Source organism: Corythoichthys intestinalis, chromosome 2, assembly GCF_030265065.1.
Source record: "Corythoichthys intestinalis isolate RoL2023-P3 chromosome 2, ASM3026506v1, whole genome shotgun sequence".
NCBI lineage: Eukaryota > Metazoa > Chordata > Actinopteri > Syngnathiformes > Syngnathidae > Corythoichthys > Corythoichthys intestinalis.
Genome location: NC_080396.1, coordinates 47945218 through 47971759, shown reverse-complemented (window position 1 = coordinate 47971759; position 26542 = coordinate 47945218). Strand labels below are relative to the sequence as shown.

The window sequence follows — 26542 nt, the reverse complement described above, 5'->3', positions numbered from 1 at the left end:
GTCACTAATAGATTTAACTTTTTTCGTTAGCAAATGCTGTTAACCAGCTGTTGAGCATTATTGTTTGACTGATTGGAACTGTACTGCATTGTTTCGCCACAGGATGTACTGTCGTGTATTTTATGTTCGGTGTGAAGAAGAAGAAGAAGAAAGTTAAAAGAGGCATTAGCGGCCTGTTCTCAACTTCTCCCTCACTGCACTGTGGCTCTCATGGAAAGCACTAAGCTCATGTGTTCGAAATAAATGATAGCCGACGTGCAAAGTAGCAAGTGAGCTGTAAAAATAGCGAGCTTAGTGGTGTGAAAAACGCGGGAGAGCTAAGTTAAGCTAGCGAACAGCTAAGCGGAGCTAAGCGATGCTAAGCTAGGCTAAACAGCGCTAATTAAAGCTAAGCAACTGATACTCAGTTTGTCGTCGTGGAACAGTCCATTGTAGTGTGTAGGGGAGAGATAATATAAATGGAGCATTCAAATGGCTTTCTTTTTTGTTTTGTTATTTGTTTGTTTGGTATGCTGACATAATTATACATGACGAATAGTTGGAGGTGCTGCTGGCTCCGGTGGCCCAAGCCCTTGCTCGTTGGTGCAAAGGCAGCTGGTTGGGGGCCCCCTACTGGTTGGGGGCCTAAGGCGATCAGATACTTCGCCTGAATAGTAGATCCGCCTATGCCTGAGATCCAAAGTTAATGGAGTTGCTTCCATGCCTGGCGCTGTCGCTCTCGCTCGCTTACTCACGCCGTTTCATGATGGTTTGCCTCCGGTTTGAACTTCTGTGGTAAAATCGCCTCGGAATCATGTTCTTCGGACTTACTTCCTCCTTTGACCCACTTTCAAATTCATATTCCGCACGATAAAGTCAAAGAGTCTCGACTGCTGTTTTCCATTGAGTCATATACACTCTGCCGGAATCCTTGCATTCAATTACATCATCAATTTCAACTATGCAGAGGCAAGTCTTTACAAAAAATATTTTTACTCCAAGATTTGTGTGTGCATCTTGATAATTTAGTTTTAAATACTCTTTGACAAAATTGAATCATTTAATTAGTGTGAAAAAAAAAACGTGACAATGGGACTTTAATTGCTACACTAACCACATTTGTGTACATGTCTGAGACATCAGTGGTCCATGATGCATCATATGTATATATACACGCACACACATACATGTACACACATATGGGATGGAACACTTGCAGGGTATTGGAGGTAGGCTTATTATCGTGACATCACAGGCCACAATATGGAGGCCACACAGACACGCAGATTGTTCCAGGGTGAAGGGTTAAAGTTCACATGTCAATGTGTGCGTGTTTGTGAACGTGTGTGTTTAGCATTTGAGTCACAGTCACAGGTGAAAGGTCACCTCTTCATGAATCAATGCTTTCTTGCATGAGCGTAATGGCGATTTGGGAAGAAGGGGTGTTTAGAGGGGTGTTGCAAGAGACGTATCGGATGGCGGCTCCAGTGTCATGTCAGCTGCGTTGTGGAATTCAAACATCTTCGTGTCCACCACCTGCCATGTTGTTGTTGTGTGTGTCCATGTGTTTGTGCTTTTTCCATTTGTTTTCATACAAGAACATGAACGTGCGTGCAAGCATACAATATGCGTGCACATGCGCGTTTGTGAATATGTGCGCACGTGTGCACAAGTACACGTGTGCCCTGCTTTTGTATTAATTTATTTTAAGGGTGCACGTATGTGTGTCTGTATATCGTGGTGTTAGTGTGCGTCTGTGCGACTCATTGGTGTGTGTGTGTGTGTGTGTGTGTGTGTGTGTGTGTGTGTGTGTCTGTCTGTCTGTCCGGTCTTTTGTCGGGGTGTGTGTGTCCAAATGTATTTGAATCTTTTGTTCGTTTTTTTTTTCTGCGTGTGACTGTGAGCATTTGTGTTTATTGTGTGTGTTGATGCATATATTTTTGGGGTGTTATTTTACATGTTTTTTTTGTGTGTGTGGGTGCGCTTTTGTGTTGAGGGGCTTCATTGCGTTTGTGTGTGTGCGTGCACGAGCATGTGAGCGTGCGTGTATATCGCTCTTGTCTGCTGCAGTGTCCTACTTTCAAGCCCCCTCCTCCTTTTCTTCCATACTCTTCACTGTGTGTGTGTTTATGTGTGGTGGGAGGGGGGACTCATCAGCTCAAATTAAGACCAAACGTACAACAAGCAGACAGCTCATTAACACACTGACAACATCACACTCTCTTTCCATCCTTGCATCCTCTTACCTGCTTCCCTCGTTATAGTGCCCCATGCTAATCCCCCACCTGACACACACCCCACGCCCCTCATCCTCGTCGGTCTTGTTTTTTTGGGTCACACTTAGATGAGGTAGAAGGACAGAGCTTCTGAGTTTGGAAAACAAGAACTTCATGTCCATTCTACTGTACTTATAACATCATTTATAACCGTATACCGTTCGTCCACACACACAGAGGCAATTATGCACAAAATGGTACCTAGAAAAATGTTGGCAGCAATTTAAAGGACAATAGAATACGATGGAACCCCAAATATTTGGGATTCAGACAGAAAACGAATTGTTTGCCAATGGCCTGTCAGTTGTAGGTCTTTTTGATGTTATGCTGGCTAAATTCCTGTGTTTGTGTTTTAGATTCGCGTAGATGGAATCCCGCCGCCGTCTGGCAATGCTTTGCTGTACGAGAGTGTAACCGTGGTGGAAGGAAAACCCATCCTGAGAGACATGACGTTCAGTCCAGACCACCTGTACATCTACTTACTTAGTGACAGACAAGTGGGCACGCACACACACAGATGCAGGTACAGTCGCATGAACATCTGACATGCTCGTTTGTTGTTGTTGTATCAGGTGAGTCGACTTCCCGTGGAGACATGTGAGCAGTACCAGTCTTGTTCGGAATGCTTATCTTCAGGAGACCCTCACTGTGGTTGGTGTGTCCTCTACAACAAGTAAGACAAATTCATGATATCATACTCGTATAGTATATCAAAAATGATTAGGGAACTTTTTGTTGATAGATCAGTAGATGCATAAGATAGAAAAGCACAAAATCGTGTTGATGCTCAATTTGCGGCAAACTACTGACGCTCGCCTCTGATTGGACTAGCTCTTCGCCGCATGCGTGCATGTATCTGTGTGAAAGGCATTTATAGAAACATTAATGATGCCACATGGGAACACACACACACACTAACAGTTTGTGGGCTTCTTTGATGTTGAAAGTCCAGGTGGAGACATTTCCTCTTTGCTACATCAATCAACTTGGCCTTCAAAATTAAAGAGCCCTTCTCTGTGCTTGGGAAAATGGTTGTACTCATTCAGGCTTCAATAGATGCACCATCACTTCATAATATGGTGCTGCACAGTGCACTCAACGCTGAAACATTGTTGATGTGTGCTCATCAGATAATTTGTTATAGGCATGTTGATCAGTTTTCAAAAGTGTAAGCAGATGTTTGCGAATTTTTTATTTTGACAGTACACAAAATATTTTGTCGGCTTTCATAGTCTACAACAGAAATGAACTGTCAAGAAGCAGGAATCTGAAAGTGGCTAATTTTACGTCATGCAATTGATTATCAAAATATTTTTTAATTCACCTTTTGCCATTTTACACACTATTATATATGTTAGAGAATATCACAAGCGTCCACAAAGTTCCGGTAATACTTTTACTCTTCTAGCTTGAGCACATAAACAGTGAATAGGTGTGGTCTTAGTGAGTAAAAACAGACCAAAAGAAATCCCTACATAGTGAATTTCCAAATGCCAAAAATTAAATGCAGTTGGCAGTGTTCACTGTAAGGCAAATTCCAGAAAAATGGTACTCTCTGACAAAAATGGCTGACTTCATGATTATTTTCATTTTTGAATTTTCTGCCTCTGTGGCCAGCCCATTATCGATGATAATCATGTCATGTGCCCACTCCAGATGTTCAAGACAGGAAGCCTGTGAGAAGTGGCAGGAGGCTCAGCACTTCAACACCAAGCTAGATCAGTGTGTCAACATCTCCGTTACCCCCAGCAACATGTCTGTCACTGCCCCTGCAACACAGGTACAGAATGTCCCTTCATAGAAATGCAATGAATACATAGAAGCCGCCTTGACAATGTTGGCCAATGGACAACATACTGCACGCCAGCGCATCTACCATACTGGATGTGGCAGATCTGCCTTGGAAACATATACAAGTGCACTACAAAGTGCATGAACTAAATGCTGTCTTCCATTCAGTCATAGATTTAGGAAATTGATGTGCATAACTTTCAGTGAAATCTTGATGTAAGTGAATCCTGACTAATAAATTACAAGCATTGGTTGATTTTATTTTATTTTTTTCCACTCACCAGAATTTTGGGTTTTGTGCGAGCTTTGCATAATGTGGAAAGAAAAAAAGATGAAAGCAACTCATGCTGATGCACTTTCATCCATTTTATTGATCAGTACAGTACAAAATTTAAACGTTAGCAGAGACCAAAACAACCCGTCACTTAAAGGCCCACATACGGTACAACCATATGATTTCTCTACATTCTTTTTTATTGTTTTGTTATCATTTTTTGAGTACTTTGTATATATATATATTTTTTAATAGTTGTAACAACAATTTTGTTGGTTTGAGGGCTGGGATGAAATTAGTTGTATTTCAATGCATTTCAATAGAAAGAATTGCAGCATTTAGAGTATGAATATTGGTAACTTTAAAAAAAAAATCTCATATGTTCAGTATATACTGTACATAAACATCAAGCCAACACGTGTATTTTTTAGTTTGGCATGACTGTTTTCAGCTACAACTGCATGTGACACCGTCACATAGTACATGACAAATATGATAATCAAATATTTAATCTGTGTCTTTAATCTCCACTTCCTAAAATGTAGATGTGTCACATGGCTTTTCTGAATAAAGAGCACTAACATTAATAGTTAACTGATTGTTATATTCACATATTTAATCAATCATATCAACTAATCATGTCAATAACTGTAGACAAATTGCCATTGCAGACTTCTCTTCTAAAGGTTTTCTCAACCCTTTATCTATGAGAGACTTGCTGAGAATTAATAATAATAAAAAAAAAATGCACCTAAAAGGGTGTACTTGCATTATTCAGGACACAGTATATCATACAATATTTAGGGTGTCTCAACAATTAAATTTGATTTCAATTTTTCACATTACATCCTTGTGATTGATTGCAATTGATCACATTGTTTTCACAATCAAATAATAAATTAAAAAGTACTACACAACTTTTATTTCAAATGTACTGCTATATGAATGCCATTTTACACATTATAATATATATGTATTATATATATGTTCATATATATATATATATATATATATATATATACAGTGCCTTGCAAAAGTATTCAGCCCCCTTGAACCTTGCAACCTTTTGCCACATTTCAGGCTTCAAACATAAAGATATAAAATTTTAATTTTTTGTCAAGAATCAACAACAAGTGGGACACAATCGTGAAGTGGAACAAAATTTATTGGATAATTTAAACTTTTTTAACAAATAAAAAACTGAAAAGTGGGGCGTGCAATATTATTCGGCCCCCTTGCGTTAATACTTTGTAGTGCCACCTTTTGCTCCAATTACAGCTGCAAGTCGCTTGGGGTATGTTTCTATCAATTTTGCACATCGAGAGACTGACATTCTTGCCCATTCTTCCTTGCAAAACAGCTCAAGCTCAGTGAGGTTGGACGGAGAGTGTTTGTGAACAGCAGTCTTCAGCTCTTTCCACAGATTCTCGATTGGATTCAGGTCTGGACTTTGACTTGGCCATTCTAACACCTGGATACGTTTATTTTTTAACCATTCCATTGTAGATTTGGCCTTATGTTTTAGATCATTGTCCTGTTGGAAGATAAATCTCCGTCCCAGTCTCAGGTCTTGTGCAGATACCAACAGGTTTTCTTCCAGAATGTTCCTGTATTTGGCTGCATCCATCTTCCCGTCAATTTTAACCATCTTCCCTGTCCCTGCTGAAGAAAAGCAGGCCCAAACCATGATGCTGCCACCACCATGTTTGACAGTGGGGATGGTGTGTTCAGGGTGATGAGCTGTGTTGCTTTTATGCCAAACATATCGTTTTGCATTGTGGCCAAAAAGTTCAATTTTGGTTTCATCTGACCAGAGCACCTTCTTCCACATGTTTGGTGTGTCTCCCAGGTGGCTTGTGGCAAACTTTAAACGAGACTTTTTATGGATATCTTTGAGAAATGGCTTTCTTCTTGCCACTCTTCCATAAAGGCCAGATTTGTGCAGTGTACGACTGATTGTTGTCCTATGGACAGACTCTCCCACCTCAGCTGTAGATCTCTGCAGTTCATCCAGAGTGATCATGGGCCTTTTGGCTGCATCTCTGATCAGTTTTCTCCTTGTTTGAGAAGAAAGTTTGGAAGGACGGCCGGGTCTTGGTAGATTTGCAGTGGTCTGATGCTCCTTCCATTTCAATATGATGGCTTGCACAGTGCTCCTTGAGATGTTTAAAGCTTGGGAAATCTTTTTGTATCCAAATCCAGCTTTAAACTTCTCCACAACAGTATCTTGGACCTGCCTGGTGTGTTCCTTGGTTTTTATAATGCTCTCTGCACTTTAAACAGAACCCCGAGACTATCACAGAGCAGGTGCATTTATACGGAGACTTGATTACACACAGGTGGATTCTATTTATCATCATCGGTCATTTAGGACAACATTGGATCATTCAGAGATCCTCACTGAACTTCTGGAGTGAGTTTGCTGCACTGAAAGTAAAGGGGTCGAATAATATTGCACGCCCCACTTTTCAGTTTTTTATTTGTTAAAAAAGTTTAAATTATCCCACTTGTTGTTGATTCTTGACAAAAAAATTAAATTTCATATCTTTATGTTTGAAGCCTGAAATGTGGCGAAAGGTTGCAAGATTCAAGGGGGCCGAATACTTTTGCAAGGCACTGTATATATATATATATATATATACAGTGGTACCTCTACATACGATCACTTCGACACACGATCTTTTCGACATCCGACGTAAAATTTGAGCCGCCATTTGTTTCTACATCCGACGAGTTGCTCGAAATACGACGACATGACAGCACTGCAAACGAACGCACGGTGGATTTTCTTGTGTGAGAAATCAACACAGTTTTCAAAAAAAGTTGATACAGTTGGAGAAACAAGGAAAAAAGTGATGCTTACCTTTGAAATGAAGATGCAAGTTATAGAAAAATATGAGCTTGGTGTGCGCGTCCCTGAACTGGCTCAACAATACAGCTCCATGGTCCTCTTCCGACCACCGTTCGCCACTATTTATAAGTTAAGGTGACAATTATTATTGTGGTAACATTGCCAAGGAAATCGCCAGCTTCGTCACGTTTTTATCATTTATTTAAGAACTTATCCAACACAAAACGCCCATTGTCTTAAGCAGTTGACTGCTCTCAAGAAAACGAAAGTATTATCTCTACCGCACCGACCTATCTCACTGTGACGTCAGCTTCGCGGTGCGTTCAGGGACAGTAAAAAGTGTCCGCCATATTAGAATCCAATTCGTTACATTATTTACAGGAATAATTATTAATTATTCTTCTTCTTATTATATTATTCTGACTTATTTATTTATAACTTATTTGTTTTTCTATGTTTAATTGCCATTTGTAACAGTGCCAGCAGTATTTATTAAGAATTTAGTGTATGTTTTTAGGCTTTGGAACGAATTAATGGAATTATAATGTATTCCTATGGGAAAATCCTGCTCGACATACGACCATTTCGACTTACAAACAAGGTCCTGGAACGAATTAAATTCGTATGTAGAGGTACCACTGTATATATATATATATATATATATATATATATATATATATATATATGTATAATATATATATATACTATAATATATGTTGGAGAATGACATGGGTTCTTTAAAGTAATGGTAATCGTTTTGATCAAGTGCATCTCTTTATTTTTGCTTCTTTATACCTGTGTTTGATTATGTAAGTATCTAAGCATGATAAACAATTCGTCCCCAGACTCCCCACTTTGATTTCTTGGTCACTTATGCTGATTTTTCTACCAATGAAAACGCTCAATCCACTGGTCATCTCGGCTCGCCCGCCGCCGCTCTGGCATTCAATACACAATTTCAGAAATTGTCGCTCAAACTAAGGAACGTCATTCAACATTTCATTTTACCTCGCAGCCCAAAACGTATCAGCCTGCAGCTTGTCTGGCGTTATGACATCCTGGCTGAAAGTATGTAAGTTACCTATGGCATAAAATTAAAAAAAAAAAAACAACACTTGCATGTATCTGACTTAACATTTGTTACAAAATGTCAGCACCCAGTAGTGTGTCTTTTCTGTGTTTAAACATTATTTTCTTTGCTATCATAGTTTAAAGAAATTCCCAATTTGCATATTTAGATTTTTGGAGCAAACACCTTTCAAATTTAGGTCTAAACGATTACTATTGTTTAAAAAAAAAAAACAACAACTATTAACTAATAAATAATAATACATAAATAAATAATACATAACCAATTGATCTAACAATACAACTTGTAAGTTTTACGCGTCTGCAATTAGACAGTTACTAAGAGATACAAGATTCTAAATATTTTCAGATAATAAAGAAAGTTCTCATATTCTGTACAAATTGACCAGCAAGAGAAAAGGAAATTTTACTGGCAAATGATGTTTCAGTTACAGTATGTTGTTGTACTCATGTGCATACTAGGCAAGCCTGCTGCGCGAGCCTACATGGTTGGACTACTATGGTTGTGGACATATCTGAATTGAGGGGTTCCTCCAGTGAGGATCTTAGTCAAGATCCTTTATGCCATCAGTGACAGTGGCATACCTCATAGTGAGGGCACAAATGAATAACAGAGGCATATTGACTGGAACGTTGACGATTTTATATACAGTATCTAGTATAGAATTTATAATGTACTTTTTTTTCTCTTTGATGCCATTATATGTAACATTTCGGAAGTGTAACCATGCCATGAACAAGAGAGCAGAACTGTTGTCTGATCTTGAAGAGTTGAATTGTTGGGCAATCGCAGGCTTGTCTTAGCCAACCCAAAAAATTGCAGAAAGTCTTGAAATTCCTTTTGCTACTTTTAATAGAATTACAGTATAGTAAACTTTAAAAGCCAAGAAAAAGAATAAACAGATTCCCTTCCTGACTGATCTGGGCCCTCGGAAAGGACGCTTTGGTGTTTGAAGGGAGTTGTGGAAAAAGACCCCCGTTCGAAGGCTGCTGACAATGTAAAGCACATACAATATACTGTTTCATATCATATTTTCCTTATAAACACAATGATATTGTATTTTGGTACACTGTGACTGAACACTGTTAGCACACAACAATTGAGAAGATCTTTGCTCATTACCTTTTAGGTACAACTTGGACTGAATGAGCCATTGCCATCAGTCAGAACGAACCAAATTCACGTGTGGAGTCCCTCAAGGGTCAATTCTTGGACCACTCTTATTTAACATCTATATGCTTCCGTTAGCTCAGATAATGGAACAGTATGACATCTCCTATCACGCCTATGCAGATGACACACAACTGTACATTTCTGTGTCCCCACATGATTATAGTCCCTTAGTCACCCTGAGCAAATGCATTCATCAAATCAATGAATGGATGTGCCAGAATTTTCTCCAGTTAAATGTGCAGAAGACAGAGGTGATCATTTTTGGGCCAAAAAAGGAAAGGTCAAAGATAAGCAGCGGACTTAGCACAATGTCACTTACAGCTACAAATCAAGTCAGAAATCTTGGCGTAATTATTGACTCAGACCTAAAATTTGATAGCCATTTAAAGTCCGTCACTAAATCCGCTTATTACCACCTAAAAAATATAACCAGAATTAAGGGGCTTCTGACTCAACAAGACATGGAAAAACTTATGCATGCATTCATTTTCAGCAGATTGGACTATTGCAACGGTATATTTACAGGTCTTGTTAAAAAATCAGTCAGGAAGTTGCAGCTGGTACAGAATGCTGCAGCCAGAGTCCTCAGAAATACAAGGAAGCTGGACCACATTACACCAGTTTTGAAATCGCTACACTGGCTTCCAGTAAGTCAAAGGATAGACTATAAAATACTACTGCTCGTCTACAAAACACTTAATGGCCTTGGACCAAAATACATGCTTGACTTGTTAGAGTCCTATGAGACATCTAGACCCCTAAGGTCGTCTGGAACCGGTCTTCTGCATGTTCCAAGAACAAGAACCAAGCAGGGTGAGGCAGCATTTAGTTATTATGCTCCTCACCTCTGGAACAAGTTACCCGAACGTCTGAAGTATGCTCAAACTGTTAGCTCTTTTAAATCAGGGCTAAAAACGCTTTTGTTTAGCACTGCATATCTATAACTGTCTATATATTTCAATCTACCTGCTTTCTATTCCTATTGTTTTTATCTCCATTGCTGATTTCAATTATTATTAGTAGTAGTAGTTTTTGTTTTATTTTTATTTTATTTATTTATTTTTATTCTGTGATTAAATGCGATCTTTTGTCTTCGTTTCTACGTTGTGTTGATTTAAATGTGATTTTTATGATCTTCATGTGATGTAAAGCACTTTGAATTGCCTTGTGTTGAATTGTGCTATATAAATAAATTTGCCTTGCCTTGCCTTGCCTTGCTTTGGAAAATAAGAAAAAAGAAAGAGCAAGCCCCGCAAAAAGAGACTTTTAGTTCACTGTGCATGTGATGGTTTTAACTCCTGCAAAAACATGAAGAGATGCTGTGTGTATAGTATGTCCAAATGCCTGGTAGGGTAGGTTATCCAAGGGGCTCTAACATTGGTTCTTTTGCTAAGCTTGACTGTTTTACCTGTATGTCAGTCAAGGATGACAGACTAAACTAAGTGGACATTTTTTTCTTCTTTTCACGAGGGCGCAATCTACTGAAACTATCTTTGAAATTGATCAGTCAAACACAATCTATGTATGGGCACCACCTGGTGTAGAACCTTGTTTTTGAGTGTAAAACAAAATTTACAAGCAATTGGATGAGGGATCTTAACCATTACTCTATGCCGCCACACACATTATAGTGGCAATCTTGATGTATGAGTTAGTGCTCAAGGCGGCGTCTATGTACGTTTACTGTACTAGTATATTGTCTGTCAAACCCAATGTATCCGGGCTCCTCGGGTCGCTGATGTGGAATACTACATATTCTGTGCGCAGTTGAGCATAAGAGTGCACTACGTACCAGAGCTGTCGGGGGGCGTCTCCTGCGTCTTTCAGGACATCAGCGAAACATCTGGGGAGGTCGGGGCCGACGGTCAGGTGACGTGCATGTCGCCCACGCTCAGAGACCTTCCACCACACTCCTACGGTAACCCCTACAAACACACACGCGCACACACAATGGACCGACAGGGACATCATTCAGGATTATTTTGTGATCCACATTTTTTTTATAAACACTATTGGAATGTATATTTCGGTGTGTTACACATAAGTGTTTCATAAGGGTATTTCAGCATCATGAGAGTGCTTCAGAATTTTGTGTTGGATGAATTTCCCTTGTTTGTATGAGAAGTGGTGGGTGAAAGTGCATTTTGGTCATGTAACAATGGTTCAATATTGTACTGTTGGGGTTTTCAGTAGTGTGTGTGCGTGAATTTTTTTCTGTAGTTACAGAGAGCCTTGCCGTGTTGTTCAGAGTTTTTCAGTAACGTGAAGGTGTTTTAGATGCAAGTGAGAGTGTTTCACTTGATTGTTTGAGAACATTTCAGTGGGTCTGAGAGTGTTTTAGTTGTCTGAGACTGTTTTAGCTGAGTGTGCGTGAGACCGTGTTACTAGTGTGGTTTTTCTGTAGAGTGTCAGTGTTGCAGTAGTGTGGTCGAGAATTTCAAAGGTAGGTGAGAGAATTTCATTAATCTTGAAAGCTGTCCCTGTCAGCCCCCACACACACTCAAATATCCACTCATCACATATGTTAACGCTCTTTGTCGTGTCATCAGGAGAGAAGCGGGACATCCAGCTCAGTCTTCGGTCCAGTGAGACAAGACGCACTTTTATCAGCACCAACTTCACCTTCTACAACTGCTCCGTGTTAAACTCGTAAGCATTACTTTAAAACCTCATCTTAGGCCTCATCTTCAGTCTTGCCTGATGGTCATTTTGCGTCGCAGGTGCACTTCCTGTGTGGGCAGCATGTTTCCGTGTCACTGGTGTAAATATCGTCACATGTGCACCAACAACCTAGAGGATTGCTCCTTCTTGGAGGGACGCGTCAGCACGCCTGAGGTAACGTTGCCGCCTCAAAGAGTCCCAAGTGAGGGATTACTGGTCATTATACCATTGTTTATATGTGCACTAGCACTGTCAACCATTCTATTGTTTGTAAATACAGTATGATCAAACCTGTCAAGTTGTACGGTTTCGGCGTAATTTGTACAAGTGAGCACTGATTTTTACACCATACGTTCAAAATGTACGTTTTTCGTGCATTACGTTTTGTTTTTCTCCGTTTGGATTTCGTCACCGTTTCGGCAACGAGACAATGTGCGTTACTATGTGTTACGTTGGTTGAACGACGCGAGGAAAGTCAGAGAACGGAGAGAGAAGCGTGTTTGTTGTGACGCTATAGCAAACGCAATGCTAGGCTAGGTGGCTCCAATATTTCCTGACTGTAGCCGACAGCCTACAATCTATGCCTAGATATCACATGCATATAGAACTACATGCGAAATGACAGACTCGGCGGCGTTGGTAAACAGCCGTCATTTTAAAGCAGTAGACTTCTCAGAAAGGCTCTGTTGTAGTGAACCTTCCTAGCTAACCTAAGTAACTTTTTATCTAAAATACACCTAAATCGGCAATATCTTGACTTGAATCTATCTTTAAATGATAAAACAGTTTTTAATACTTTCACATATCGAAAGTAGACGGAAGGGAACTAATGCAAAAACGGGAGCAATTTGCACAACTTTAGCGGTTGATTCACAACAATAAATGACTTCCAAACATAGCAAAGCTTACTATGTTTTTTTTTTTTTTTTTAATGGAGAAAAAAAAACATGAACGGTAACACCAGTTACTTTGCTAAGTAAGTAATTACTCTTGCATTCAGGTAACTGAGTTACTAACTCAATAACTTTTTGGGAGAAGTAATTTGTAACTGTAATTAATTACTTTTTATAAGTAAGATTAAAAACATTGGTCATAAAGATGAGGTCTGCAGAATGAAAAGTGGCGAAAGCGGAGATTTTATTCTGCCAATTTGTTCCCAACCACAATTTGCCCGGAACTATTGCTGATCACTTCTCAGAATTAGCAAAAGAAATGTTCCCTGACTCAAAGATTGCATTGGTAAGTTAATTTTATAAATTGACCTTTTTACACACTAACGAACTAACTTCAAGTCAAACTGAATTGCGAGCTGAAGTGCCAAGAAGTGCAGCCATCAAAAAGCATGATAGAAATTGCCAAGAGTGCTACATACAATTATAACAAAAGTCACTGTTAAATTTTAGTAATCATGATGTAACTGAAGATATTGATTGTTCTTTGATTTCACCAGGTTATATGTGACAAAATTACCCAATAAATTCATATTATTTTAAAAATTAGTTTTGGTTTTGTTTCATATTGCACGCTATGTACGACATTGTAAGATTAGTCACCAATTTGTAAGGGCATACGTCACTATTTGTAAGATTGCCAACGGCCTCGGGTTGACAGGTATGAGTATGTGGCCTGACGTTGACTGACAAAAAGGCCATTGCTTGTCTATGCAGTGGCATTAAAAAGTTTGGACCAGTGTGCTCAAATTTTTGCATGCCATATGGCATTTTTATGTTTACGTTAGTCTCCCGCATACCCAGTATACAGTGGAATGGAAATGTTTGTGCACCCATATTCTTGACTGGTGACAAGTCCATTGCTTGTCTACAGCATGTGTGCTCTGCCAAGGATTGGCAGTCAGTCCATAGTTTATCAACAGCAGGGATGTCATACTCAACTTTGATGCAGGCCACATCGTAGTTATGGTTTCCCTATGAGGGCCTTTATGTATGCTAAGTAGGACTGCCACAATTAATTGAATAATTGACTAATAATTGCTTAAAATGTATCAACAACTATTTTAATGTCTTCAATTGATTAATCAACTTTCTTGACATAAGATTTGTTGAAATCTTCTCTCTTTAGCCTCTTGGTGCCAAATATTCTCTTCAATGTTTGTAATGAATTTTTTTGTTTTTTTCAATAAAAAAGGACATAACTTACTAAAAAATATTATATTGTTGGTGTAAATACTGTTGTTATTATTTTAATTTTAAAAAAATGGAAAATCATATTTTTATTTTTTGAAGAAAAGGTTTTGACACCTATGATCTACAGTACATATGTCTCGACATTGACTGTCCATGGTTTGGGCTCCACCTCAGTTATAAGGAAAAGAGATAGAGAAATTGGATGGGCTAATAGATGTGCGAGCATGTGTGTGTGGGTAGATGAAGTGTCCCATGCATTGCAAGTATTTCTCCACAGTTACTGCAACATGCTGAGCTGTGGTCCAGTTCTTGTACTGCTAATGGGCTTCCTGTCAATCACAAGGCAATTAATTACTGTGGTGGTGCTCGTTCATGAAGCTTTAACTCCCCTGAGAAAAATTGTTAGTGAGTGTGTTTGTACGTGTGGCTGTGTTCGTGTGCACTGCCTTCCATCACAAAGCTTCAGACCTTTTTCAATTCTACCTGGCACTTTACAAGTTAAACAGCTGCAACTGAAAGTCAAAGTGAGCCTTTGTACTAGTGATGAAAAGCTATAAAACTGTGATATCAGGATTATACTGTCCTAAATGATGGAATTACTTTATCACTTTTTGGTCATGAAAAGTAAACAAAAATGCTAGTGCAAGTTACGTATATTTTGAAATTTAAAAAGATCTAAAATCGTCAACGCACAAAAATCCAATTTCAAGGTACCTGTTAGCGTCAATGCTATCACTAAAGTCTGCTATCGAAACAACCAACAATATCGCTATTTTGGGGTGCTGTAAGCCTGTAAATGCCAATGCCAAAAACAACTGCCACCTTGCTAATCACATGACTTCCCAACCTCAGGGCTGTCCTCAGATCCTGCCCACATCCGACATCCTTGTGCCAGCCGGTCTGGTTCGTCCAATCACGTTGCGAGCACGCAACCTCCCACAACCTCAGTCGGGACAGAAAAACTACGAGTGCGTCTTCCAAATCCAAGGCAAAGTCCAGCGCATCCCAGCAGTCCGTTTCAACTCGTCCTGCATCCAGTGTCAGAACACCTCGGTAAGACTTGCGCTATCCAGCATGCTTGAGTCATCAAAGTCACATTGTTAATACAAGTTAGCATCACGTTTGACAATATCGCCATTAAAAAAAAACCTGATATGTATTTAATTAAGTTCTTTAATTTACTAATTACTTGGTTTTATAAGTAATTGTTATTTTATTAGTATTATACATTCATTCATTCATTCAGTAGTTGCATAATGCACATTAACTAGGACGTTAAAAGATACAATTTAGAAAGGGAACTTAACTTAAATGTCACTTTTTGTGATACTCCAAGTATGCATATATTTATTAGCTTCCAATTGCACACAAGATGGAATGATTAAATCCATCTCTTCCAAAATCTCTCATATTTTCATAGTGTTCGATTAGCATGTTGCTGTTAAGTTCCCCTTTAAAATATAACAATGATACAAAAGGAGCCCTACATGTGAATATACACACAAATGCAGTGTGGCCTATTTTGACCATTATCGAGTTCAGGTGTTTTCACTTTCGTCTGCCTTCAAAATTCTCACTGTTTTGCAATAAAACCGCAAAATAGTGGTACGCTATGTTAGTCAGTCAAGAATTTTTATTTTTAAAAAGGAGATGCATGTTGTTACGTGAAATGAGCAAAGTGAGTACGAATCGTTTAGAGTGTTTGATGGGAGGGATATAACAAATATGATTGACAGTCCTACTTAATGTACAAGTGCATTGCTCCAAAACGGGATCTGTATAAGTTGCAACAGGCTCACAAAAGACGAAATAAAGCCATAAAAACAGCTTCAGCACATTGGGCCAAAGCAAGATTTTTGAAAAGTCAAAAGGATTATCCCAAGATGTGAGTTGTGCCGCGCCATCAATATTTACCCCGCCTCCTCTACAAGCCCTACTAACTGAAATTGTTACACTTTGGTGTTCCACATCCCCCACGCTCTTGCTACGCTTGCTTTGCCTCTGAGGGAGACGACTTAACACAGTGACCTTCATTTGTCCTTGTACCCATATACCAGTAGAATCTGTATGTGTGTGTGATTGCGCGTGTGTGTGTAAGGAGGTTGTTAAATGGTTAACTCATTCACTGCTGTTGACAGCAATAGATGTTCTAGAATCTAGATGTTCTAACTGGGGGGGCTGGTAAGAAATAATTGTTATAGTGCAATTGATGGCGACATACATAATCCATTTGAACTGGGAGGGATTACAGCCAGAGAGAGGTCCATTGCTCCTCCCAGTTTAAATGGATTGAACGTGTTAATTTTAATATTAAGAGGAACTTGAGCATTTAGTACCCCCTCTTAAAGTTAAAAACGCATTGGCATTTCGGCCATATTCCAGATACAGACAATGTTGACACCTCAAGTTGTGTATGCTTGAATCATGGGCTTGTTGTTTTGGGAAGAAAAACCATGAACACTTTCTTGTTCCTTTCAGCATATACTGTACACTGTAAATAAACCTCTAATTAAAATGTTAACTCTGCTTATTTTGAGGGGCAGTTTATAGAGGGGTTCACTTGTACTTCAGTTCGATACAGTACATTTATGTTGCAAAAAAATCACAACAGTCGCCACAAGTCCTTACGGATTACAGGTAACTCGTTTCATGGTCTCTAATAACTAGTCTCATGGGAGTCTTAGCGTGTGTGCATGTATGTGTGTCTGTGTGTACTTGCGCACTCAGACTGCTCGATGGGCTCAGCTGGATGATTCTGATGGAAATGGAAGCATTAGATGCACAGAGAATCGTTTGCATACAGATGGGCTCAAATGCAAACAGAGTTATATCAAACCAATAGAACAACAAAAGCAAGTAGAATGCAGATCTAATTGATTGATGAAGTCTGGCAAGGTGCACATTGTCAAGGTTCCTGTATAAAAAATGTACCACATAATTTTAGTGAACGATTTTGGAGCTTCTACTGAATGGTGAAACTCTGGTTAGTCCGTGTGCCTAACCATAGATAGGTTTGGGTTTACAGTGCGTACGACAGGATTAAAAAAAGTCTTAAATAGCATTATTGTGTGAATTAGAATCATATTTTGAGACGATTCGACTATATTAAAAAATTTGGCAAAGAGCGGATGACGAGAAATTAGTCTTTTATTCCACAGTTTAGCCACGCCTACCATTATAGGGCTCTAGCGTCCCCAACAGGAGGATGAATTCGGCAGGGTCATGGTTTCATCTGATTTAGAATTATTCAGAATGAGGAAAATGCGACAAAGAGAGCTGCAAAATGTCATTGTTTCAGTCTCTCTACTGCAATATTTTTTACAGGATATTCTTTTTATCGAAGTATTTTTCCCCAATTGCTAAATAAATGGTATGGCCATGACAAATAACAGTCTTGTGCTAAATTGAAAATGAAATAATAAAAATGCATTTATTCAGTATGACATGGCAAAATTACTCCATAATGGTCAAAACTGTCGACTTCACCTTTGCTGTCCCACCTCCCGAACGATATTTTATGCCACCGTAGTTAGTCAGGCTTTTGTCATTTCCCTGCCCCGGCTTCGGACAATGTAAACAAACCAAGAGACGTGACAGCTAGCTGACATGCTAACCTGAACAGAGTGACGTCTCAAAGTCTTATTTTCGCGTTTCGAAGCGTAAAATAACCCAAAACTAGCCCGGTTCATATCACACGGCGGCAGGGTTGTCGATTTTCTTCACCGATCGGCAACTCGCCCGGCGGCGAGCAAGTTACAGCTTGTTCCCCTGCTACAGACAGGAGAGCTCGCTGGGGAAGCAGCTGGAGAGTACTGCTGGACAAACCGGCTGACGTCGGAGGAGCGCGTAGCTGCCACATGGTCAACACGAATACGGCGTAAAATAATGCTTTACTACACGGCGAAGACGTAAATAGAGAGCGGCGTGCAGTTGTTGTGCAGCTAACATGACAGGATGTGTCTGAGGAGAACTTTTCTACATGTCCGTCCATGATCAAACTTAAGTAGATAGTCTTTTACTTAAAAAAGTTTGTAGTGTTTATTTGGTAATTGCTGTATTCGCGGCCATTTTTAAAGCACAGTTTCTGATGGGGTTGAAAATTTGACAGAACACCGGGCACACGAAGAGAGTAATAAGCAGAGTATAGAGGGGGGGGTGCACACAAGCCGCCGGTTGTCGGCCGAGTGGCATTCTCGGTGGAAAATCAGCCACAAAATGCAAACCACCTCCGTATTAAAACGTGTGCCATGATCCCAGTATTTCAAATAATACAAAAAACAATGTTTACTCACTTCCTCATAAGTCCAATGGTCCCAAATAGTAGGGCTTATTTTGACCAATATCTGCGGTGGCGATATCTGCAGGAACCTTTTAAAACCCAAAAAGGCTGACCTGCCTCTCCCTGGTGCAGCAACAATTTTCTGTAGCCATTTGGCTGGCGTGATGCGAAAAATAAACGGATTAATCCGCAAAATCAGCTGAATCCGCAGTCCATCTGCATGCTATAAAGCAATGTTGTATTGTGAGATGCTGACCCGGGTGACGTCACATTCGCAGTCGTCCTAAACCCAAGACTGAAGCCGGAAGCCACTCATTTTCATGGCGCGGGATTCAAAAATTGAATATATAAAACGGTCGCTTCCACACACATCGAAGCGGTCCATTTCATTCAGGAGCATAAAACGCCGCGTGAAATATGAAATAAACATGCTTTTTGGTGTCATACGCACTTTAAATCTCCAGTGGCCTTCTTTTGTGGAGATTCACCCGATCCTTGCATGGGTTTTTCCTCCCACATTTTATGTTAGCCCCAGTTTATCTAAATTGTCCCTTGGTGTGAATGTACTGTAAGTGGAAATGCTTGTATGTCCTTATGTGTCAAATTGGCATGTCCTTGTGCGTTATAGTACTGGTACGAGGGGACAGAGGCAGCTGACCTTCCTGTGGACTTCAACATCGTCTGGGACGGAGACTTCTTTATTGACAAGCCCGTGTCCATGAAAGGTAGCGTGAAGTATTTTCCTGACTGAGACAAACTCATGAAAGAGTGTAGTTGACTTTCAAAATCTGTCTTCTTGGATGTTGATGTTAGCTTTTCGATATCAATTAATTGTTTTGCTTCATACAGAAAACTAACTTGGGTCTTGTAAACATGTTGTCTCCTCCACTTGTGGCGTGCCGTACTTAGCGTTGCTGTACAAGTGCGAGGCTCAGCGCTCCAGCTGTGGGCAATGCCTGAAAGCGCCAACCGCCTTTCAGTGTGGATGGTGCGCCGAAAGCAAGAAGTGCGTACTGCGTCAACACTGCGCGGCACCAGAGCACAGCTGGATGCACCACGGACGTCACAACGTGCGCTGCAGCCACCCACGCATCAACAAAGTAGGAACGCCCAGAGGCTGTCTTGGCAGCGCCCACTCTACCGACTCCCCTGTTGACCAGCCATGTTCCTCAGATCGCCCCGCTGACAGGACCTCGCGAAGGGGGGACGCGCGTGACCATCGAGGGGGAGAATCTGGGCCTGCAAGTAAAGGAGATCACGCACGTTCAAGTTGCCGGTGTTCGCTGTAACCCTGTCCCCTCGTTGTACATCAGAGCAGAAAGGTCAGTATGAAAGAACAAAATTGGCGTACCTTTTTGGAGCACCATTGGAATGCACTAACAAGATCACATTTGTTACATAGTAGACTGAGATGTGTTATGTGTGTCATTGTGTCATGACTGAAAAGTCTCGATCAACAAAGGTTTTTGAAGAACCAACTAGGTTGCCATGTAATATTGTGTTTGTCTGCACATACAGAGTGGTGTGTGACATGGCGGAAGCGTTGCTGCCTCATTCTCCAGGCGGTGCAGTAGAATTGTGTATCGGCGTGTGCAGTGCTGAGTACCGCACTATGTCCACACAAGCATACGCGTTCGTGGTAAGACTTTTTTCATGTACTCAGATTTTTCTCCCAAATCGTTGTCCTAAAAAGACTTATGATGTGTTTTTCCTCACTTACACATAAACACAGAGTCCCAGTTTGATCAACGTTCGTCCAGAGAGAGGTCCAGTTTCTGGAGGAACAAGGCTGACAGTAGCAGGTCGAAACTTGGACGCTGGCAGCAGTGTGTCCGTCTACATTGACAAAGATGAATGTCTGTTTGTCAAGTGAGTAAAAAACACGAATCACTTATCTCACAGCAACAGCAGTCAAAATCAAATTTTTGTCTCATACTTCTTCCTTGCCTAGACGCATCAACCGGGAAGTGGTCTGCATTACCCCTGCCTCACCGTTTGGAGTTGGCCCTGCTCTCATCCGCCTGATGATCGACAAGGCGGAAGTGACCAGCTCAGAGATCAAATACACATACACAGAGGACCCCACCATCACCACCATCGAACCCAATTGGTCCATCCTCAAGTAGGCCTCCACCAGCTTTCACCGTCCATCAATTTCAGTGCAGAACTCTGAAACTCTGTATGTATTTGTGGGCATAGTGGAAGTACAGCGATCACAGTGACAGGAACCAACCTCCTCACCATCCAGGAACCCAAAATAAGAGCCAAATTTGGTGGCGTGGAGACCAACAATGTAAGACCGCTTACATGGTCATATTATTACATTGTTATAATGTTACATGGATATGGTATTTAGTTATGACATCACTTAGTTTTGACATGTCATTTATATTACAAAACCCTGATGTAATATTGCTTTAATGTCACGTGTTTATGGGATCATATGTTTATAACATTACATGCTTATGATATCACATGTTTAGGACCGTACATGGTGAAGACATCACATTGTCATGATGTCACATAGTTTTAAAACAGTATGGTAATGGCAGCACATGCATGGCAATAATGTTGTCACATTAACTGCCTATTGTTCCATCCATTATCTACCGCTTAATCTGGGGTCGGGTCGTGGGGGCAGCAGGGAAGCCCAGACTTCCCTCTTCCCAGCCACTTCAACCAGCTCCTCCGGTGGTATCCCAAGGCATTCCCAGGCTAGCTGAGAGACATAAAGTCTCTCCAGTGTGTCCTGGGTCGTCCCCGGGGCCTCCCGTCGGTGGGACATGCCTGGAACACCTCTCTACGGAGGTTTCCAGGAGGCATCCGAACCAGATGCCTGAGCACGGGGATACTGAAGCCTATCCCAACTGACCATGAGCAGGTGGTGGGATGTCCCTACTCACACACTTTTTTTGCAATGAAAAGGCATTATGGCACAGTATTTTTAGATTGTTAGGCTGTCACATCTTTGTAATGTCATTTTCCTTTTATGCATTTTTTTAAAAATTTACGACAAATGGTTATGTTGACACCTCTGGTGTATCTCCTCAGTTTTGCACTGCAGTCAACGACAGCGTCATGACGTGTTTGGCCCCTGGCCTGGTCTATGGCAAACCCAACCCACCAGATGTGGCGCTGCATGCTGACGAGTTTGGCTTTATCTTGGATCAGGTGATGAACATCACTGTGTTGGCCAACATGTTGTGACATACTGTAACAGTTCCACAAATGAAATAAACAATTTTCAAAACCATGCCCCTTATACATGTTTCATGTTCAACTTCACAACAAATAAATCAGTGTTATTGATCTTTTGTATGATGACACTTTGGCCCTTAGGTGTCTTCGTTGCTGGTGCTTAACGCCACCCCTTTCACGCATTACCCCAATCCCACCTTCGACCCCCTGGGAAATTCTGGAATCCTGGAGGTCAAGCCGGGGTCCCCCATCATCCTCAAGGTACTGTAAAAACTGCACACAGGAAGCTTGGACTTGTCGCACGACATGTGTGAACAGCTTTTATTTGCAGGGTAAGAACCTGGTCCCACCTGCCCCTGGGAATAACCGTCTGAACTACACAGTTTTGATTGGCGAGTCTCCATGCTTGTTGACTGTTTCGGAACATCAGCTGCTTTGTGATTCTCCAGAGCTGACTGGAGAGCAACGTGTGTTGGTAAGCCAGTCCTCCACCCACCACAGCCGCTTGATACCAACAAACAAATCAATGTTTGGGGAACACCATACCACCTCAAATACATCAGAAGCTAGAGGACAGTAGAATGTTAATTGAACTTCACAACTTTTGAAAATAGCAAAAATGCTACTTTCGGCTTCACAACTTTTGAAAATAGCAAATGATACGTTCGGCTTAGCCTTTTTTTTTTTTTTTCTTGACTCAGTGGTACATATTCTTAGTTTTTTTAGTTGTTAAAAATATTCATACATGGTACAAGAACACAACAACTGGAGCAACTACAGTAGATGTTAGATGCTGTCAGGCAAGGACGTAGGTTCGCATAGGTACGGTAGGGGCAAAACACAACCAACTTTTCAGGATGCTCAAATTGTCCCCGCCAACTTTTAAGCAACCTTATTTGCATTATATAATGTGTTCAGTTATAGTAGTCATTTAGATTGTCTTCCCATATGTTGTAACCAGTGTTATTAATAACGCTGTCAGAATATAACGGCGTTACTAACGGCGTTTTTTTTTTTTTTTCAGTAGTGAGTAATCTAATTAACTACTTTTCTCATCATGGCAACGGCGTTACCGTTATTGAGGCGGGAAAGGCGTGCGTTACTATGCGTTACTATGTTGGTTGAATGACGCGAGAAAAGTCTGAGAGAGACGGACTCACGGAGACGAGAGAGCAGAGCAGGAGTGGTGAGGAGGCAAGGGAGTTGGGACGCCTTTGCAAATGCGATGCTAGGTGGCTCCAATAATGCTTGACTGTAGCCACATGATGCTACGGTAGATATCACATATTATAGAACTACATGCAAATGGCAGACACGGCGGCATTAGCAACATGTATAAAGAACTAGATGCGTTAGTAAACAGCTGCCATCTTAAAGCAGTAGACCTCTCAGGAAGGCTCTGTTGTAGAGAACCTTCCTAGCGAACCTAAGTAACTTTATATCTAAAATGCTCCTAAATCGGCAAAATCTTGACTTAAATCTATCTATAAATGTTGAAACAGTTTTAGAACTTACACATGTCGAACGTAGACAGAAGGGGACTAATGCAATAACAGGAGCAATTTTAACAACTTTAACGGTTGATTCACAACATTAAATGACTTCTACACATAGCAAAGATTACTATGTAGTTATCGCATTATCCACAGTACCGATGTGTCTAGTTAAGTTTAGGGTAAAGAATTGGTCTAGGGCCAATTGTCCCAAAAACCCTTTAAACTTCACATTAGGTTACCTTTTTTTCGAGTAAAAAAAAAAAAAAAAAAACAATAAAATTTTCACCACACTGAGTTACTAACGCAATTACTTTTTAGGAGAAGTAATTTGTAACTGTAATTAATTACTTTTTTTAAAGTGAGATTAACAACACTGGTTTGTAACAATAGAATTGACCCTACCATTATTAAATGAATTATTTTCATTATGTTCAGACTTACATTGACCCTTTTTCACTTGCTGAATGTGCCGGTCCATTTTTTTCCCCTCAAACGCATGTTTGATTGGCTGACACTCTCACAGTTCAGAATTACGTTGCATGATGTCTGCATTCCCTCCTCCGCCCGCTTCGAAGAGGAGGGATATTAGAAGGTTTTTTTTAGCCAGCAGCCACTGTGAGTAATGGAAGTAATAGAGTTGGCATTACCATTACCATAAACTGTGTGAATTTGCTAACCTCAGTAGGAAGCTGCTTAGGTACAGTAGAAGTGTCCTCCTGTATGTGTTTTCCACTATGTTAACGATAATTAAACTGTGAGAAATATAGCAAACTCTGCTCAGCTGTAAGAAGTGTAGTGAACCAAGGTTTACACCCTTCTCCCCAGTTTTCGTTTTTATTCTACTTATGTGGTCTTCAAGCAGCCCAATGGAGCTTTCATTTTTTTGTTGAGTTTGGCTGTGCTTGTAGACAAAAATAGTAATGTTGATCCTGAAGGAAGGTTCAATTTTTATTTAGTTTATTTATTCCATGACTAAAAACTTTTTTTTTTGTTATATTTAATTTGTTTAGAATGACAATTTTGAGTGGTAATAAGGAAAATGTTGGGGGGTTTTTTTGTATTCATTGATACTTAGGAGATGGTTAACAAGTTTGTATTTATGTGGATGTTAATATAATTTGTGTTCATATAATGCAATTTAAATTTGTTAATAAAATCCAGACATTTATTCTGGAAATGTTCAAAATGTGTCTTTAGTAGTTTTTGAAAACAAAGGGTACAATCCAATGGTGTATCACCTGAACCAATACATATGCACTGCAAAAACCCACCTCCTTAAAACTGAGAAAATAAAAAAAACTTAAATTCCCTTGTTTGCAGTGTAAATCTACTAGAAATAAGTGAAATGATCTGCCAGAGCTTTAAGGAAATTTTACTCAGATTTATTGAAATAAAAATTGCAAGCTGAAAATAACAGATTTATTTGAAACAAAAAGTTTGTTTATTTAATATAAAAAAAACTTGTTTATTTAGAAATGTTCTTAATTCAAGAATAGATATTGTTCAAAACATTATTTGAAAGCATTTTTCTCTTGATTTAGGTGAAAAATGACCAACTTTTAGATGTATGGGCCTAATAAGAACAAATGGTAATATTTTCAAAAAGTAAGTGGAAGAATCTGACGCATTGATCAGTTAACTAGCCTTTAAAACTCAAAGTAAGTTGAAAAAAAAATTCAAGTAGATTTAAGAATTATCAGATTAAAACGTTATACTGTAAAATTTGCTGTGTGAAAGTGTGTCAGTAAGATTTTTTTTGCATCAATCATTTAGCCTATCAATTAGTTAGGTTCTCATTAGTGAGAAATGTGGCCCTGACCGCCGTTCACCCATTTTGTTTGTCTTATTTAATGTCCTGTCCGCAGCAAAAAGTGTACATGCAGCTTATGCTGTTATATCGTCCCTACCAATATTGAGACCAAACCTACGCCCTTGCTGTCAGGTCATTAACTTCCACCACTGACAATGCCAAAATGTTATGATCATATCGCAAATTTCCCCCATTCTACTCTTCCCTCAATTTTCCAATAATTATAGCACTATATATAATATATAATATAATATATAAAATATAATATAATAATATATATACTATATAAATATGCACTATTCACCTCATTTAAAAAAGCATGAAACTATTTTCCACGTTCCAAAAATTCCTATTATACTCATGATTCCACTTTTTCAAAGAAAGATTTCCAAAGATTTTTTTTTTTCAAATTTAATATTATATCCCACCAAAAGGAACCAAATCAACCCCCCCCCCCCCCCAAAAAAAAAGAATTCACAATTTATTTAACCAACTCAATCAATTCCAACTTTAAACTGTTGATGACTTATTGTGTACCCTTTTCTTCACACATAGACTTCACTATCAGTTGACGGGGCACAGGGCTTGGGGCTCGGTGCCGATCCGTAGGGGGCCTATTTTCAAAAACTTAAAATTCAAATATTTGCAAAACCAAAGCCGCTAGCAACCTAAAACTAAAACCGGCACCTCCCTTAGGCATTTATGAGTCTCCATGAGCAGCGACATCAAAAAGATTCAAAGTTGTTTCCTAATAAAATCCTGATTATTTTTTTTATACAAGTATAACAAAACTTAAAATGGCTATAGAATTCTCAAATTTTACGCTAGATGCACAAAAATCACCAAATGCAGAGATAATCACCTAAATTTTCAGGATCAATAGCAATATTTAACATATCATATAAGTTTTTGCCCAAAATAACAACTTTTTAAAGTTTCAACAGCTAATAAGTCACTCAGTTTTCACATGAGAAATTAATTACTTCAGGAAAGCATGCAGAATCATCTTAATTTTACTAAACAAAAGCAAAATTAGCATTTTTCTATATACAATCACAACTTATTTTGGTTGAATTCCGCTATTGTGTAGAGATACAAAATCCAACATGGGGGCCGTCGCAAAACAAGGAGCCTTTTAAATGGAAAATTCTTGTAAATATGCTTAAATCACAGATTTTCTATAGATATGAAAGTAAAACAGTCTAGATTCCTGGTTGAAAGCAAAAAACTGACAGTTTTCGTTCATTTTATGTAAATATTTCAAGCAAAAGTTAAGGTATTGTGTAATCCAACATGGGGGCCGTCATAAAACAAAGAGCGTTTTAAGTTGAAAATTCTTGTAAATAAATGCTTAAATATCAGAATTTCTATAGATATTAACGCAAAACAGTCTAGATTCTTGGTTAAAAGCAAAAAACAGGCAGTTATCATTCATTTTACGTAAATATTTCAAGCCACAGTTACACTAGTTTTATCCATCGATTTTTTTTCACGTTTCAAAGTGCATGCATGGTGCTATT

The 26542-nt window shown here is 39.5% G+C and overlaps 1 protein-coding gene across 1 annotated transcript in view; it reads left to right on the top strand.

Annotated features, from left to right (window-relative positions):
- The window catches only part of plxna3 (plexin A3), an 89912-nt gene that overhangs the window by 49378 nt on the left and 13992 nt on the right, over positions 1–26542 (top strand). The window contains exons 7-23 of the mRNA XM_057829596.1: positions 2612–2752; positions 2828–2928; positions 3912–4035; positions 11202–11352; positions 11984–12083; positions 12155–12269; positions 15092–15292; positions 19147–19243; positions 19428–19618; positions 19692–19840; positions 20037–20157; positions 20251–20387; positions 20470–20640; positions 20718–20811; positions 21570–21689; positions 21858–21977; positions 22048–22191. Coding sequence (XP_057685579.1) covers positions 2612–2752; positions 2828–2928; positions 3912–4035; positions 11202–11352; positions 11984–12083; positions 12155–12269; positions 15092–15292; positions 19147–19243; positions 19428–19618; positions 19692–19840; positions 20037–20157; positions 20251–20387; positions 20470–20640; positions 20718–20811; positions 21570–21689; positions 21858–21977; positions 22048–22191 — 2277 coding nt within the window. The remainder of the gene's footprint in view (positions 1–2611; positions 2753–2827; positions 2929–3911; positions 4036–11201; positions 11353–11983; positions 12084–12154; positions 12270–15091; positions 15293–19146; positions 19244–19427; positions 19619–19691; positions 19841–20036; positions 20158–20250; positions 20388–20469; positions 20641–20717; positions 20812–21569; positions 21690–21857; positions 21978–22047; positions 22192–26542) is intronic.